Source organism: Megachile rotundata, chromosome 1 (assembly GCF_050947335.1).
Source record: "Megachile rotundata isolate GNS110a chromosome 1, iyMegRotu1, whole genome shotgun sequence".
Taxonomy (NCBI): domain Eukaryota; kingdom Metazoa; phylum Arthropoda; class Insecta; order Hymenoptera; family Megachilidae; genus Megachile; species Megachile rotundata.
This window is the reverse complement of record NC_134983.1, coordinates 24,630,084-24,646,357: the sequence shown is the minus strand read 5'-3', so window position 1 is coordinate 24,646,357 and position 16,274 is coordinate 24,630,084. Positions and strand designations below refer to the sequence as shown.

At 34.6% G+C, this 16,274-nt stretch overlaps 4 protein-coding genes across 9 annotated transcripts in view; 1 reads left to right on the top strand and 3 right to left on the bottom strand.

Annotated features, from left to right (window-relative positions):
- ATP7 (copper-transporting ATPase 1) overlaps positions 1 to 9,474 on the top strand; it is a 23,296-nt gene extending 13,822 nt beyond the window's left edge. The window contains exons 16-18 of one of the 3 annotated variants that reach the window (XR_013038323.1): positions 503 to 7,884; positions 9,170 to 9,232; positions 9,314 to 9,474. The gene's annotated coding sequence lies outside the window, so the exon portion shown is untranslated. Of the gene's footprint in view, positions 1 to 502; positions 7,885 to 9,169 lie in introns of all 3 variants that reach the window. The other 2 variants (XR_013038321.1, XR_013038322.1) reach the window with 2 other exon arrangements.
- LOC105664352 (uncharacterized) lies at positions 43 to 2,412 on the bottom strand. The gene is made up of 3 exons (XM_012298828.2): positions 2,271 to 2,412; positions 2,078 to 2,172; positions 43 to 2,001 (listed from the first exon to the last, which is right to left on the bottom strand). The coding sequence occupies exons 1-3, from the start codon at positions 2,278 to 2,280 to the stop codon at positions 784 to 786; spliced, it is 1,323 nt and encodes a 440-aa protein (XP_012154218.2). The 5' UTR covers positions 2,281 to 2,412; the 3' UTR covers positions 43 to 783.
- LOC100874804 (apoptosis regulatory protein Siva) lies at positions 2,915 to 3,800 on the bottom strand. Its single transcript, XM_003700366.3, has 4 exons — positions 3,661 to 3,800; positions 3,398 to 3,591; positions 3,142 to 3,299; positions 2,915 to 3,071 (listed from the first exon to the last, which is right to left on the bottom strand). Exons 1-4 carry the CDS (start codon positions 3,776 to 3,778, stop codon positions 3,026 to 3,028), a joined length of 516 nt encoding a protein of 171 aa, XP_003700414.2. The 5' UTR covers positions 3,779 to 3,800; the 3' UTR covers positions 2,915 to 3,025.
- The window catches only part of sff (BRSK family serine/threonine-protein kinase sugar-free frosting), a 32,750-nt gene continuing 20,239 nt past the window's right edge, over positions 3,764 to 16,274 (bottom strand). For 3 of the 4 annotated variants that reach the window (XM_076532324.1, XM_012298829.2, XM_076532321.1), the window contains exon 13: positions 3,764 to 16,274. In XM_076532324.1, coding sequence (XP_076388439.1) covers positions 16,050 to 16,274 — 225 coding nt within the window. In that variant the 3' untranslated portion in view covers positions 3,764 to 16,049. The other variant, XM_076532326.1, reaches the window with a different exon arrangement.

The following is a 16,274-nucleotide window of genomic DNA, read 5'->3' as shown; positions in this document are numbered from 1 at the left end:
TATAATGTTTTTATTCAATGATGAAGTAAAATAAAATTAATAATTTTTATTTTATTTTATCGTTTATATTTAAAGCATTTCATATTAAAAATATAATGAGTATTCTATTAAAAGGCGACAATACAGTACTATATTTAAATAATAAGTATTACTACAAAACGATAGATAAGATGTTTCTTGGGACCATGCTTTGGTTTAAATACGCATAAATAACTTGTAATATTTTGAAACTTTTAAAATAAAACATATTTTGTTTGTAATAAATAACTAACAAAATTTCATGACTTAATTAATTAAAACTCTTACATATAGTATATGTTGTCTAATAGACTGTATCTCAGATTAGTTTACATAATTATAGTCAGTTATGATTTTTATGTATTATAAACATTTTGAAAATGTATTCTTTTATATAAACGACGATTGAGATATTTATGAATAGGAAAAGATTGTATAAAGATGGATATATATTATTATATTATATTTGTTTTGTATTTAATAGCGGATGTATTTAAAATATTCTTGGACTACCTGAGAAAATGATTAAATTTGTGTACTTATGTCTTTTGAGCATAATGTATATATATGCATAATGCTTATGTACATATATACACTTTAAGAATGTATATTAATATATAGTAAATATTTTATATATGTATATATCTTATTTTTATTAATTCAGTAGCTTTCTGCGTCTTATAAAACTTTAAAAATATAAATATTTGTAACAAAAATATAAAATTTAAATAAATTAAAATCTATAAGTTCAACCGCCATATTTTTTTACATGAGCTGATCAACAAAATTAGCATAAGTAGATGCATTCGATTCAGCAAGAAAGTTATCTGATATCATATTTGAATCTGCAGAGGGAGGATTAAAATTCTCTTGAGTAATGATATTATCGTTAAAATCATACATTACATTTTTTTCACTATTTATGAAAGGATTAGTATGTATATGAATGGAAGGATTAAAATTACTTCCATTTTCAAGGTGATTTTTAATTAATGTCATTTGAGAAGCAGTCATAGAATTATTTACATTGCAGCATGATTTTAAATCATTAGTGTAAGGACTAACAGTTGAATGTGCATATTTACAGTACTGATTATTGTTTTTATGCATGCTCCATTTATTTGAGCAGGCGTCATTCCAAAATTCTGAATTTAACTGCGAGTCATACTGCATTATATCACGCGTATCATGCTGTTGCAGAGTTTCATTATTACTTAAATTTTTGTATTGAGAATTTGAATCAAATATATTATAAAGTAAATTCTTGTTTGTGCAATCATGATGTTCTTCCGGTATATTCTGAGTATTCATAAAATTGTATGAAAAATAATCTTCTGTGCTAAAATTTTTCTTTGCATTTAAATCTAATCTTGATTGGTTAAAATTTGGAATACCATCTAATATATTTATGCTATTTATTTCCATATCGTGGTTTGTAAATAATTGATTATTGTTGTTATTGTTAAAAGGATTTTGACCAATAGAAAGACACTTATTGTCAATTTTATTATCCATACTACTTGTATTTGCACACGCGCTTAAATTTTCTTTATCAATATAGTAATATGGAGTTGCAAACGTATCTAACGTTTTGGTATTTGTTTCTTTGGTATTGAAACTAGGAACATATTGCATTTGGTCACAAAACTGTTTAGTTTCATTAATGATATTGTTTGAATTATCTAAGATACTTGTAAATGATGGTAAAATTTTGTTTGCTCTATAATGCCCATCTGATTTATATTTTACGAATAACATTTTTAATTCGTCTCGAGTTAGTATCGGACAATTTGCAGATTGTTTGAATATTCTATCCAGTTGAAGAATTTGATATTCGTACATCTTTTTATCGTACCTTAAAGGCATATTTGAGATACTTATTTTTTCAGTATCTTTTGGAAATTTATTCTTTTGCTTCATTGGAGCTTTCATATTTTTCTTATAATATCGTGCTGCATTACATTCTTCTTTTTTTTTAACATTCTGTAATATATAATTTATATTGAATGTTAATGGTCGTGATCAATAGTTAAATTTATAAATAATATTGATATTTTACCGATCTTTTATTTTTTAGTGTAACATTAATATCCTTTTCCTCGTTGACACATACCGGCAACTTTGATTCTTTTCCTTTTCTGATGATACTAGTATCTAAATTCGAAGACAGAAATTTATAAGGAAGTTTGAGCATTGAAACAAATTTTTATACCATTTAGAAGGAAGACATTTTTTCTCGAAGAAAAACTTACTTTCTGTCATGTTGAAATTTAGACGATGCACGTGCAATGTCTAATACAAGTCGGTCCAGCATGGGGGCCCCTCCGCGTCAGTTTCCCCCTCTACTTACTTGTTTGGCTCTCATGAAAAAGCACAATACCAGAAAACAACGATGATTATAATAAGATTGCTCATCTATCTAATCTATTCCTTTCCGTGTATCCATGGTAACAACAGCGGTGAGCAATAAGGAGGCAATTTTGAATAAGCCTGACGTAATGTTGTATTTAATATTTACATAAATATAAATGTTAATATAAAACATAAGTGTTGATACGGAAGGATTAGTCGAAATAAATTGTTGCATTTTCTTTTCAAACGTAAAAAACGTTTGAAATACACGGATACCAGCGATTCAATCTCCAGGCTAGTTCCAGTGTTAAAGAATATTTAAATCTTTTATAGCTAAAACGGTCATCGGAATGAATAATTTAATTTTAGTATTGATACTAAACCCTAACCAAATAAAACTTTAACTATACTACACTTTTGTAAATACTATTCTAGTAGAAAACAATTAAAACACAACAAAAGTTTTTCCTTAAAGTGTCGATAAATACTGATAAATACTTGTATGGTTTCTTTTTCATAGCAAGGATAAGAAATAACATTGCTATTTACTACAAAGTCATGCATGTTTCAGTTTATTTTTTCCATTTCTTTTCATATTATTAGCAGAAAGAAAACAAATATGAATTATAAAAAATAATATAAAACATTGCTGGTTTCATCTATAACAATTAAGGCACTTGTTTTTTTCTTCTTGATCATACCTATAAATAAATAAAAACGATGCCATGATATTTTTCAACTATAAAGCAGAAAATAAAGAGCAACACTTACGCGGGTAGAGAACAATTCTGACAAAATAACTCTGAACAACTAATGCACTCGAAGAGACAAGAATTACACAATTGTTGATCGCAATATGAACATTTATTACACGTAGTTGAAGTTATTACTTGACTACATTCGCAAAGATCATATTTTGGTCGAGTATCCTAAGAAAATTATTAAAACAGAAAGGTAATTAGTTTTATAGTACCGTAAAGTAATCGTGTAAAATAGAATATACTTCTAGAAGAAATAAAATACTTACTTGTATGGCTTTATCTATTCCCAATAATTCTAATTTACTGTTTAATACCATTTGCTTAGAATTACGTTCATGTTTAGGTTTGCAAGCGGAAAGTATTTGTGGTGAAGGTAGATCAGTGGAATTCATTTCCATAGAACTATTTAATCTCTGTGACAGTGTTTTAACACCTTCCTTTAATAAATTTAACGTTTTTCCTGTATGCATCGCAAAAACTAGAGATTAGAACGAAAACACGAAATATCCTTATATCATAACCTTCATACCATAAACATCTTTCATTCGTTCTTCATGACCCACGCCGTTATTAATTTGTTTTTGACCCACGTGTATTTTTAATTGAGGCAATAAATCATCCTCAAACGGACATGGACGTTTTGGCATTATTTAATTAATTTGATTAACAATTTTATTTCCAAACGGCACTTAAGGTTCGCGCGACATCGTTTAGGAATAAGTTTTACACAACATAACCATGTGTTTCATAAATATTTTGGTTCACATAGTTTTTTCGTACACACTTAAATTTCGTACGTTTAAGCGTTACGTCTAATAAAATTTATTGTAACTATACAGTAGAAAACATTCTGTATTTTATGTAATAGAGGCGAATAAGTAAAAGAGTATTGTTTACTTCAGCTCGGCCAGATAATTATTATAAACGATGATTACAAATATAACGAAAATTGTCGAAATAAAAAAAAGAATCGTCGGATTTATTATTTGTTTTTCTTTACGAGAGAATTAGGAAAAAGTTGTCGTAGACACAGAGGATTTAAGAATGCATAGCGATATAACGATTGGCAATAGAACGCTATTTTATTTATCTCGGTGGGAGGCTTGCGTTATTCATGTACATGCTCGATAAATTGGGTAGTAAGTTTAGAAGAAAGTTAATAATATTTGTTTATTAGTAATGTTGCATTATTATTACTTTTATACATATTTGATATTGGCCATCAACAAATATGTTACAATTTTTTATCTCCCCATATTCTCGTGTTTACTCGTTTGCTTGAAAACTAACGATATATTTTATAATAATAATAATACACAATAATTCATAGTCATTGCGTGACAAGTATCAGTAATATTCGTTAGTACAATATAACTTGTACATTGTATTTGTAGTCGCTTCACCGGCAAAACTATACAAGAACAAAAATGATCGATTTCAAGTGTAATTAAAATGATGTATAATTGCGATCGATATTGTAATCGGATCAGTTGGTGTAGCGATTGCGTTTGTTTCGAATAAATATTCATTTAAATTCGGCAGAGGGCGCTTTAGTCGTTCGTGGTATTTCGAAATCGAACGTTTAAATGAAAGGAGGCTAGTTTTTTGCCACGCGGAACAAGGATTTCGGGGCAGGATGATTTCTTTTATCTTCGTAAAAAAATAGTTTACTGCAAGTGCATTAAATTTAGCGCAGATTCTCGATCATTCCGAGAGCGATCGTTAAATTTTTACGAACACTTTGCGCGTAAAGTACGCGCATTTCCGGTTAATCGATTTCACGATCGAAAACTATTTGAACATTTTAAACTGGCTTCATGGGATTCGCTCATCTCGTGGTTACGTCTTTCGAGCAGTGTATTCTATATAGTAGAACATTGAAACGCCATATATTGTTTTGATCGATTCTGAAATATACAATAAGTAACGCTCGAACAGACGTAACCATCTTACGTGCTTTTTGTTCGCAAAATAAGTGACAAGTATTTTGTAACATTTCAAAGTCGGCTGTATACACGCGAGCGCGTAAATCATTGTGTATGCGTGTATCTGTCGTATCGATCGAGTAAGATTGTCGTTCCTTTTTTCGAAATTTCTACATGGAAACTGAATGAAATTTTAAACGCGTTTCAATAATTTATAATTTACTCTTCTTTTTATGTGGTAAATTTTTGAAATAGGAGTAAGCAACATTTTGGAGCCGTAAATACGTTCAGTTTTCACGAGAATTTCGAGAAGAGTAGCAGTTCAGTTATAGGCAAGTCAAGCGAAATGATTTACGGTACGGTATACTTTTTGGAAAGAAAACAAAAGAACTTGCGGACTCACAGCCGTTATTGTCAGTTGTCATGGACGTTACCAAATACTCGGTATATACGATACGTAACTGGTAAATCGAATCGCTGTACGTGTCTGGGATCCTTTAACCAGAATATTGATTATGTATCTTTGATATGAACCGTTTCACCCGAGATTACAACAAATTTTTGCGATCGATCGACCGCTCAGTCGACGACAACGAGCTTTTTTCATTATGGGCTATTCCGTTACACACTTTCTTTTCACGAGTTTCTTTAACGATTTAACGTTTTTATAACAGAGACTCGAAATCAACCGTCGATATCATAAACGAACTCGAAACCGTTGAAAGCTTTGTTAAAACGCGTTAAACAAACCTGCAGTAACGTGGAAACGCTGAATAATCGATATCGAATCTTAACGTTTTTTAGTTTATCGGAATTTGTGAAATTTTCAAGATCGATCGGTACATCCGAATTGTCTCCGACGAAATATAATTTTATTCGTTTCTTTACACGAATTAGCTCGAGGTTTATGGTTTTGTAGTGAAAAACTTCACACGAAGCACATATAATCGATACTCAAAATCAAAGTACGTTCGTACGAAACGTAACGGATCCCTCGTGTACGACATTTCGATTTCGAAATTTTTCATTGTCGAGATATCGATAGCGTATCGCAACATCGCTGAACAATCGTAAAAGCAATATTTTCGTTACTACATTATGTCTATAAATATCGATTAATTCGGCGTTCAGGATACTGATCGGATCAAATACTTGTCTATATTTAAATAATAATCTAAATAATACAGCGCGAAAAGAAGCGATTTTACTTTATAATAGAGCGATTAACTCGGTGGAAAATCCCTCTAAAATTACGCTTTTTACTAAATTTCACTAACTAATCGAGTGTGCAAAAATCGAATTCGCTAAGGGTACAGTGCCAAACAACGCTTCTATTTTAGGACAATGTTCCCTTTCCGCTTTCTTTTTTTTTTTTGAATTTTTTATTAGAATAACCCAAGTTTTACCCATAGGTATAATTAGGATATTTGTTTCACGTTTAACACGTCCGCTACCACCGTCCAAGTATCGTCGATCCACGATGCGTTATTCCGTATCTGCCAACCGTCGTTACACGTTCTCGATTTCATAGGCCGCCGAAAATCTTCGAAATTTTTTCATCGGAACTTCTCCGAGCGAATCCAGAGAAAATTTGAAATAACGTAATTTCGAAAAATTCGAAATTTCGATACGCGATATATCTTCATTCTTCACGCGGTATATTTTCTACGGTCTTTTAGGTTGCAGCAAACGCGTTAAAAATATAATCGTTTCGATAAATCCGGGTAAAAAGGAATCTCCCCTTCGCGAGTTATTCACGAGGTTATTTGATTAGCGAATTTCGGTAACGGAGTAGGCATAATAATTGTTAGAGAACAAGGTGTCAGCTGATCGGAGAGGTTTGGCTAGCTCGAGAGCTTGGCAGAGCTTCGACTTCGTGCACAGGATGTCAAAACGACGTTATTCAGCTGCAATTAGCCTCGTTTCTCGCTAGTAGGACACTGATTTCCGCATCAAAGCGAACATTGTTCGTGAATGGAATTGTTGATAGTCAACGTAGAGATAAATAGTTTTTTTCTGTAATCATTTTGTACAAACGTTTACGTATTGCTCCAATGGAGAGATAGGTAAATGCCGAGCCAATAATACGAGAGCGTTAAGCACGTTAATAAATCGGTTAATTGAACATTTGCGAACGACGAGAGAATCCTGCAGCAGCCGATGCATCCTCGATGCAGCCTCTTCGCTTTAGCGCTCGCTCAAAAGATCCAGCTGAGATACAGCTTGTCGTTTTAAATGATTTCCACGTTTTTCGAATGTCTACTATTTATGCAGCCTACAGTTACGAATATAAATACCGCTCAAATGTTTCGAACGTATTTTTTATTTATTTACTCTGCACGTCGAAAAAGTTGGTTACGAGATACACCGTTGGATACACTGGATTTAGACGATGCGAGTGCAACATTTTCGATGTCGAAACATTTAACGCGTTGGCTATCACGAGAATTTCTATCGTAAAATCTAACCAATTTATGAATGATTATCTCGATTTCGCTTTAACGAAAGATGTTAAATACCGTAACATCTTTTGAGGAAAACGTAAATAGGATTTACAGGCGTCGAGTATTCTGCTTTCCAGTCGAAAGTTCGCAACCGATTTTTGATCAGCGTGTCAGTCAACGCGTTAAAAGCAACAATATTTATTTCTTTTTACGCGAATTAAATACTTTCTTGCATAATCCGCATTCTTTTTTAAGTACGAGATCTGGTCGAATCGATTAACATATTTTGGTGCGACGAGGTCGTTAAAATTGCGTAACGTTTTAGTTCGTATAATCGGATTTCTTGAGCAAGGCTGTGTGTGTATCATAACAAAAGGTCAACAGGTAAACGTGCGAGACAAATCAATCGATTGCAAATCGCCTTATAAATTGTATAAAAATCTCTTCTATCTGCCTAGCTTATAATGCCTTAAGGATACGATGTTTCGGGAATTTTGTATTATTCCTACAGTGTTCTGCTTGTTCGTGCAAAACTTGTAATTTTCGTCCTTCAGGAAAGCACATCCTCTGCGTACGAGGCGACAAGCACAGGAATTCTCCTTGAGTTTTTTCTTCCATCGAGTGAATCGAAATTAAAACGTGTTCGCAAACGCTCAAAGAGTATCGTACAAGTACGTAAGCCGCGAGCAAACGAATCGACGTTTCGGAGATACCGCGTATAAAGGTATATACGCTGTACAGGATAATCGTTGAATGTTTGTTCGCGTTCGATCGGATAGAATCGTCGAGGAAGAATTCGAGGAGGATGTCGCGCTTCGACGCAGAGCGACGATGGCGCGGAAAAAACGAGTCGAAAAATAAATTGTAGACACGTGAGGGATAGCGAGTATTATTAATTTGTCCGTACAGCTATAATATACGACGTTCGCGTTCGATTACAAACGAAAAAGAATAGGAGACAGAAAGCCTAGTCCCGAGTTATTCGAACCTCGGGACGGTAAATTCATTCTCTCCGACTATTATTATTCGCCAAAGTACCTTAAGTGTTCTCTTTCCATCCATAAATTCGCACGATATAAAATCCTAACTTAATATGGCCGGTAATTTGTTTCCACTTGTATTCTCGTCTCTCTTTTTCCCTTCGCTTCATTGCGTCCGTTTTTTCTTCTTCCCTTTTCTTTTAACTACAGAGATCCAGTTCCAAATAATGGAAACAGCGAACAGTTTTCGGAATATCGTAATTCTTAGTATGTCTAGATTATTCGATACCTGTATTATGGAATAATTAAACGAATGAAAAACTTTGAAACTCAACCCAAAAAGACCTGTTATCGTCTTCGTACGTTAAATTATACAATATCATATACCTTGATAATTAAGTTAACAACTACCTTCGTTTCGATCTTTTTCAATATTTCCAAAATATTTTTCTTCCTAGTAAATTCAATATTATTCCGTCGTATTATCTAGACTATAGAACTGTAGAACCCTAGACGTATATTTGCAAGTTGTTTCCATTATGTAGACGAAATCTCTGTATATCGCGTTACTTATGTCGTACGAATAGTTTTACATTAATAAATAGATAACCGCCAAGCTTACGCCTAATTTCAATTTATAAGTTAGTGGTGTGTCTGTGTGTCAAGTTAAATTTATATTATCTGTTTAGACACAAAATGACTCCGCAGGTTCGAGCAATAGTGGTTCGATACGATCGATTTCGTGTATCAAGGTACGTGGTTTAATCTGAAAACTGTCGATTATTTTGTCACGTGCAAATAACATCTACCTTTATTTTTTTTTTCGTTTGCAGCTTCTTCTTCGCAACATTTCACTATAAAATAATACGATTTAACACGATGGTAACGCAGGAAATATTGTTGCACGAAGAAAGAACTGTCTATCGTTTGTTTAATTAACTATAAATATAAATAAAAAACGTTCTGTATCTAAAAATATATTAAATATAAATAATGCCTTTTCGATGATTCTCCGAATACTAGTTTCGAGGATACCACAGAGCCATCATCGCGTATAGGTTGTTTAAATACACGCTCCGCAAGTATACATATACGTAGAATGAAACTTCTTCTTTTATTAGAATATTTCGATCCCATAAAATAAAAATTTTATTTTACATTTGACTCGGATTTGCGAGAGTACGCGTTAAACCTCTTTCTCGGATTATCAGATTTTCAACCGCGTGTCCTTTAATGCGCGGTAACAGAATATTTTGATAATTTATCGTATAATTCTCTATTATCTTGCACTCAAGTTTTAAAAGTTGCAAAGAGAATTCGGTAAAATGGCGTTTAAAATCTCGTTAATAAAGTAAGGAAATAACGAGCTTAGTCCCTAAATAAATGAACGAGCGGTTATTTATGCGGAATCGTTTCGTATCTGAGCGGATAATACAGATCGATTGTTACGCGTATCGCGTACGATATTAAACGATTCAACGACAATTCGAACGCACACTTACACGCACGCACGCACGCACGCGTTCTTTTTCGTTCGCCGAACAATCATGCAATGTTTCTCTCATACTTCTCGTTTTGTCTATTAGTTTAGGATCTTGCGATCACGCGTATTGCAAAGCCCGATATTCATTATCACGAAACGTAACAAACGAATTCGTTTCGCCCACATTCATTCTCTCTCCCTGTTATTTTTCTTTTTTTTTTACTTTATTATCGTTATTATTTTACTCCTACCTACCTATCTAGCAATTATGCGTGCGAAAGGTGTCGTTCGTCGTACGATCATGACACCTTTCTTTTATTTATTTTTTTCTTTTTTTACATTTTCTACCTGCAAGCTTCTTAATGGAATGCTTTTGGTACAAATACAGGAATATCGAGTCGGTAAAGAACGAGGAGCAATCCTAATCGCCTATCGAGCGAGGCTTAACGTGTCCATTTCCGTTTCCTTCCATACACGGTAATCGTATCTTCATCGATTTTCTTGTTATCGTTTTGAAAACCAACGAATCCGTTTCGAACGAAGTACATAACGACAGGAAGTATCGCGAGAATCTATTTTATCGATGACTTTGGAGGTTTTCTTTAACGCGTTGGCCGCCGCCTTCGTCCATTTAATCTTGAGACAGCGAATGACTCGACTCTTGACTCTTTTATGTTCCATACATCCGGAAGTAAATTTTTCTATCAGATTTTTATTTCGTTCGATATTGTTCGGTTTCTAGTTATTATCGTACAATCGAACAGTGATTATACAATATTTCCTTTCGACTCGATGCAGTGTCATCCAAGTGTCACACGGTTTTCAATCGATAGTAAGTTTTTAGTCTTCGGTCGTTCCAAGATTAATGCTAAAAGGCTTTATTTTCCTATGTTTTTGTAACGACGCGTTGCGCTGGGTCGAAGCGGAACAAGGAAACGCGGCATTTTAATTCGGTAGTCAACGCGTTAAATTTTGATCATTTCGTTCATGATCGGAACACAATATTGCCTCTCTAGTAACTAGTAACTGCACGAATCACGATCCTCCTTAATGTTCCTTAAAAATACAATAATATTTCATTTATCTAAAATATACAATAAATATGCAAGAAATATAATAGATGCTGAATCGACTAGATATTATTTTGTTGGTAAAAAAAGTGATCTAAATAGAATGGCTGATACAGACAAAACACAAGGATTAAGTTCGATTAAGAAGATAGAGGGACACGCGAGCAACCGATTCGAACTCTTCGAGATCCAATTGTGCGACATTACACATCCCGAAATAACGGCGATGTAATTGAGAATAGAATTTTAATCCCTTTTTACTTTTGATCATGATTCGATCGATGGCAATAGAGTAATTCGAAGGTTAACGCGTTCCACTACTTGAACGTCGTCCATTCGGTATTCGTGTAAGGATAAAATATTTGTGTTATCAGTTTCGTTTTGCCCGTATAAGCCATTTTTATTTCGGTCGAACTGATCCAGTTAAACGGTATTAAGTAACAAACGGAATCGTTGAAGCGTCGAAACTTTCTGGTCTAACGAAATTCTCGTATCGAGTTGAAATTCGCGTTCGATCGATTCTGTTGGCAAAAGAGAGTCATTCATTTTCTTTCTTTCGACCGATGATCCTCGCACGTAGCCGGGGATATTTAGGAACGAGTCGCTGTGCGCGATTACAACGTACAGTTACGTACTTATGTACATCTAAAACGAGAGACTCCGACGTTTGTAATTTTTGATTCTAGCGAACATTTCGCGACTACTCTCGTCTATCTATTTACGAACGGTTTCGCTAACTTTTCCTTCTGTAGCGTGGCGTCGCGTGGCGTCGGTAGGATTCTTCGATTCGGTGTTTCTACAATGTTCAATATTCGCTGACGATTCGTCAACGATTAACAGAGAATCGAAAACTGAACATTGAAAATTACCTTCTTCTCGAGGGCTGGCGCGTTTCTTTCGTTGTCCGGTGTGCTGCTTTCGATTATCTACATACAGTGACTCGCGTATTTCTTCCTACCGGTCTAATCTTTATTCGAAATAAGTTTAATCGATCGATCGCAGCGATATCGGCAATTATTTAAGCGTACAAAACATATTCGTGCTTTAGCCTCGAGAGATTCTCTTTTCTGGAGAAATATGTGCGCCACTGTACGTTGCAAAGGATTTACCATCCAAGCGGATGTAGTACGCGGGATTCCGTTAAGAAAACGTTTAACGAAGGTTATTCGCGTGAAAAATTAAATATTATTTTTTTCCACTCGTGTGTATACAAACTAAAATGAAAATTTATCAGATAGTTTTTTTACATTGCTTCGGAAACTCCTTCAACTAACGAGTTAGTCGTTCCTAAAAACAAATGTTTTGCCAATTGACGAAAAAATAAGATATAGGCATAGGTGGATAGTAATGAGTTTCTTTATCAAATTTCTAATAGACATTTAATTTTTCGCGAGAGTAACCTCTCGTAAACTATTAGATCGTTACATTCGAGATGGTCGATTTATTTCTAATTTAAAAATGTTCGTTTCAGTGTAATCGTGGTTGTTCTTTCGAGTTATACCGCATTTTTAGAATTCGTATTTTTTAATTGAAATTTATTACGCTAACGCTGTATTGTGCGTTCGACGAGGGGGTATGATTTCCCTGAACATTCTACTAAATGGCCATTGCATATGTAGAACCTCTTGATCGCGCGATTCGTAATAAAATGTTACACGGATTTCGTTCCGTTCTATTGTTGTCCTGAAATATTGACTCGAAATAGTGACTTTGAATGGTTGAAAATCGATCATTCGATATGCAACGATCCGACAAAAACTGTTTCTACGAACACGAGGTAATACGACGATACAACATTCTACCGGTTCAACTCGTTCGCGTTCTACGACCCTGTTATCGATCAGGAACGAGCAGAACGTACCGTCGATTTCTTAAGATTCTCACGATCGGCAGGATACGATTTCATTTAACGACTATAACGAGCCTTCGATTAAAAACTGTGCTAATCGCGTGTTACATTGCGCACGTCGTTCCACTAAGAAGCTGGGACAATTTTATCGAGATATGTCTGTGTGTTGAGAAAAAACCTGTACGATATTTATATTCTACGATTAGAAACGCTAGATCTCCCATTTTTCCTCGTCTCTTTTTCTTCTCGGTTTATTTTCGCGCGAGTAGCAAACAAGAAGCCTCACGCGTTGTAACGCGTAGCTCTTATTAAGTGAAACCTACTTATGTACGTATATATATAATATATATATTCATTTATTTATTCATTTATTTATATATTTATATTTGTATTTATATTTATATTTATATTTATATTTGTATTTATATTTATATTTATATATATTAGTCTTTTGAAATGTTTTTCTCGTGCGTGCAAAAAATAAATCTCTCGACGCAATCGTTGCGTCGCGAGTGAATCTTCTTCTCTTTTTTTCTTAATCCTTCTTTCTTTTTACCTCGTTAGTGTGTGACCTTTCTGTTTCTCTCTATTACGAGTCGAGAAACTTTCAGCGACCCTCGATTTCCTTCGTTTCGTCAAATTTTCTTCGTTCACGGATAGCGTGATATAAAATAACAGCTACGTTTGTCGTATCGAGATAACGTTCGGATCGAGCACGTTAAACCGACAGATTTTAAATTTGGTCTTCGCGAAAAAAATAAAAGCTTAACATTTCGTGTCAAGATACTCTCGGAGAAACGTATGTTGGCCTTTGTCGAGACAAACAAATTATTCTATGTGTATTGCAACTTATTTGTTTATTACTTGTTCATTCTTTTACCGAATTCCTTCGTTCATTTCACATTTAACGCTAGAGCAGCCAAAGTCGAAAGAATGCCGGATTTCTTAGTTTTAATAGCAGAAATTATTTGAACGTAAAGGTGGATCGTGAAATTTATCGCTAAAGTTTGCAGGCACCGGAGAAAAAAACTCGGTATTATTAAGAAGACCCAGATCCTCGCATACGATAGATCCTCGTTATATTACCACCCCTTCGTAACGGTGTAACGTGTAGCGACGTAAGCCAATATATTACCACGCGTTATGTTCATGTAATATAGTAGAAATTAATTTATTTGATCGTTACGAAATACAAAAGATCTTCCACGCCAATTTAACGCTGGCTGTTCTAGCGTTAAGGAGAAAATTCATTCGCGAAAATATTGTTGTATTTCATTGTAATAATTGTTATAATAGTGCTTCGCTTAAAAATTGTTTGGAAGGTGTATGTACAGTTGAAAGTGGGTCGATACTTTAATGACATGCGATGCGACGATGAGCGTACTGGAACTGTAGCGAATAATTAATTTAAATGAACGAGAAAATCGAGGAGACACATGTAGCAAACGTAATCGGCAGTTTGAAAATGAATGACTAGTATTAATGTTAATCGATGAATCGGCTAACTGGATTAAACGTCTATGCAACAATGAATTGTTCGATTAATTGCAACTACAAAATGCAATTCATCAACGTTTACGATCAAAATGCCTCGATGAAAATAATAAGCGTCAAAAGTATCTAACAGTTACTAAATCAAAAATTTTTCAACGTTTATATTATGAATAAAAAACAATGAAAGATCCGAGATATTCCCAAGATAAAATTAACTTTTCTATTCAAACGGTACATCTGAACTCTTTAAATAAACCTTTCTGCAAAAACGAAATCGCTAAAAAATTGACGATACGCAACAGAATACACATATGTACCAAATAAAGCATTCTTATTAACGACACGATCCGATATTCGTCGGTAAAACGTCGCTATTATATTGCACTTCGCTTAAAAACAAAGAAAAAAGAAACAGGTAACAATTTTAGCGACCGAACGAAAGTCGAATGCGATCACTGCTAAACGAAGACAGTGTTAAACGAAGATTCGCGTTGCGGCACAAATTTTCCCCGATGTTTAATCGAATATTCTCCGTCGAAGATGAATCGGATAGTCAAACGTGGAACTTTTCTCGACGTACATTTCATTTTAGTCGGATGCATCTTTCTAAGCGAATGAATCTTTTTCGAATCTTCGAGTTCTTGTATTTGTTCTCGCAAAGATAAATCGATTTGTTCCATATCGACTGAAACGGCTTTTCAGAATTCTCGTTAGATTGATTTTGATGATCAGGAGATCTGTTTTTCATTGTTCTTCGATCGTGTACGTGGTCTGCTTCGAAAATAACAAGATTGTTCCTTTAGACATTTTTATCGTAAAATTTCTTGAAAATCAATACGATTTCGACGTGATTTCTACTTTTGTCGGTGACTATTCATTGGCGTCGTATACCGTACACTATCCGGATAAGGGTTAATAATACCAACAATCAATTTGTCAACCAGACGTTTAAGTTTCCTATTTCGACTGTAGCAGTTTTATAAGTATTTTTTTGTCATTCTTTTTTCAATGATCTATATAAATTATCTTTATAGCACCATATCGCTAAATGGATCACTTTGCAGAGTCGGAGCAAAACGTTATCCGATTAATGATTCGAGCGAATCATCGCGATTAATAATAAGCGAAACCAAGAAAGAAAAATTAATCGTTCGTCGAGTGATTACAACAATTTTCTACGAATACTAATTTGTCGCAACAAAGATTATAATTATTTTCTGCTCAATTCCGTCTCGCAACGATCAGCTTACTCGAATTATTTTTGCCGCCACTCGATGCTAATTTAAATACTCATCAACCGAATCTCATTATTTCCTGAACAAACCACGCATTCTCGACAAACTCGTCCAAAGTAGTTCTAATTTTCCTTCTTCGTCGTTCGTGTCGTCGCTATTCGCGTTAGTCTTTCACTCTCGATTTGATTTCCGTCGAAGTCATCTCTCTCTCTCTCTCTCTTTCTCTCGTGCGCGCACACCCACATACACACACACACACGCACACTCTCTTTCTCTCTTTCATAAAAGTATCGTGTTATTTTGCTAGTATCTCTGCGCGGTATCGCTAGATCGTTTCTCGATCGCAAGCTGCTCGCACGAGACTCACCAGAATCTCTGGGCGCTGTCCCATAAATTCTTCAGGCTCGATCGAAACTCGAAACGGAAGTTCTGATAGTATCACGCTATATTGTTGCCGCTCATCGTGGTTACGCATTTCTTTTCCGGCGTGTTCTGACTCTCCGAGTTGCTGCGAACCGCCTTCGTCGGACTTCCGGGCGTCGGCGTCGCGTCTCCTGGCAATGGATTGTTGTTGTTCGTCGACGTCGAACTTCGACGACCGTTTTCCCTGCTTGGTGATTTCACGTCGAACACGGACGTGTCCGATTCGATGTCCGAATCGAT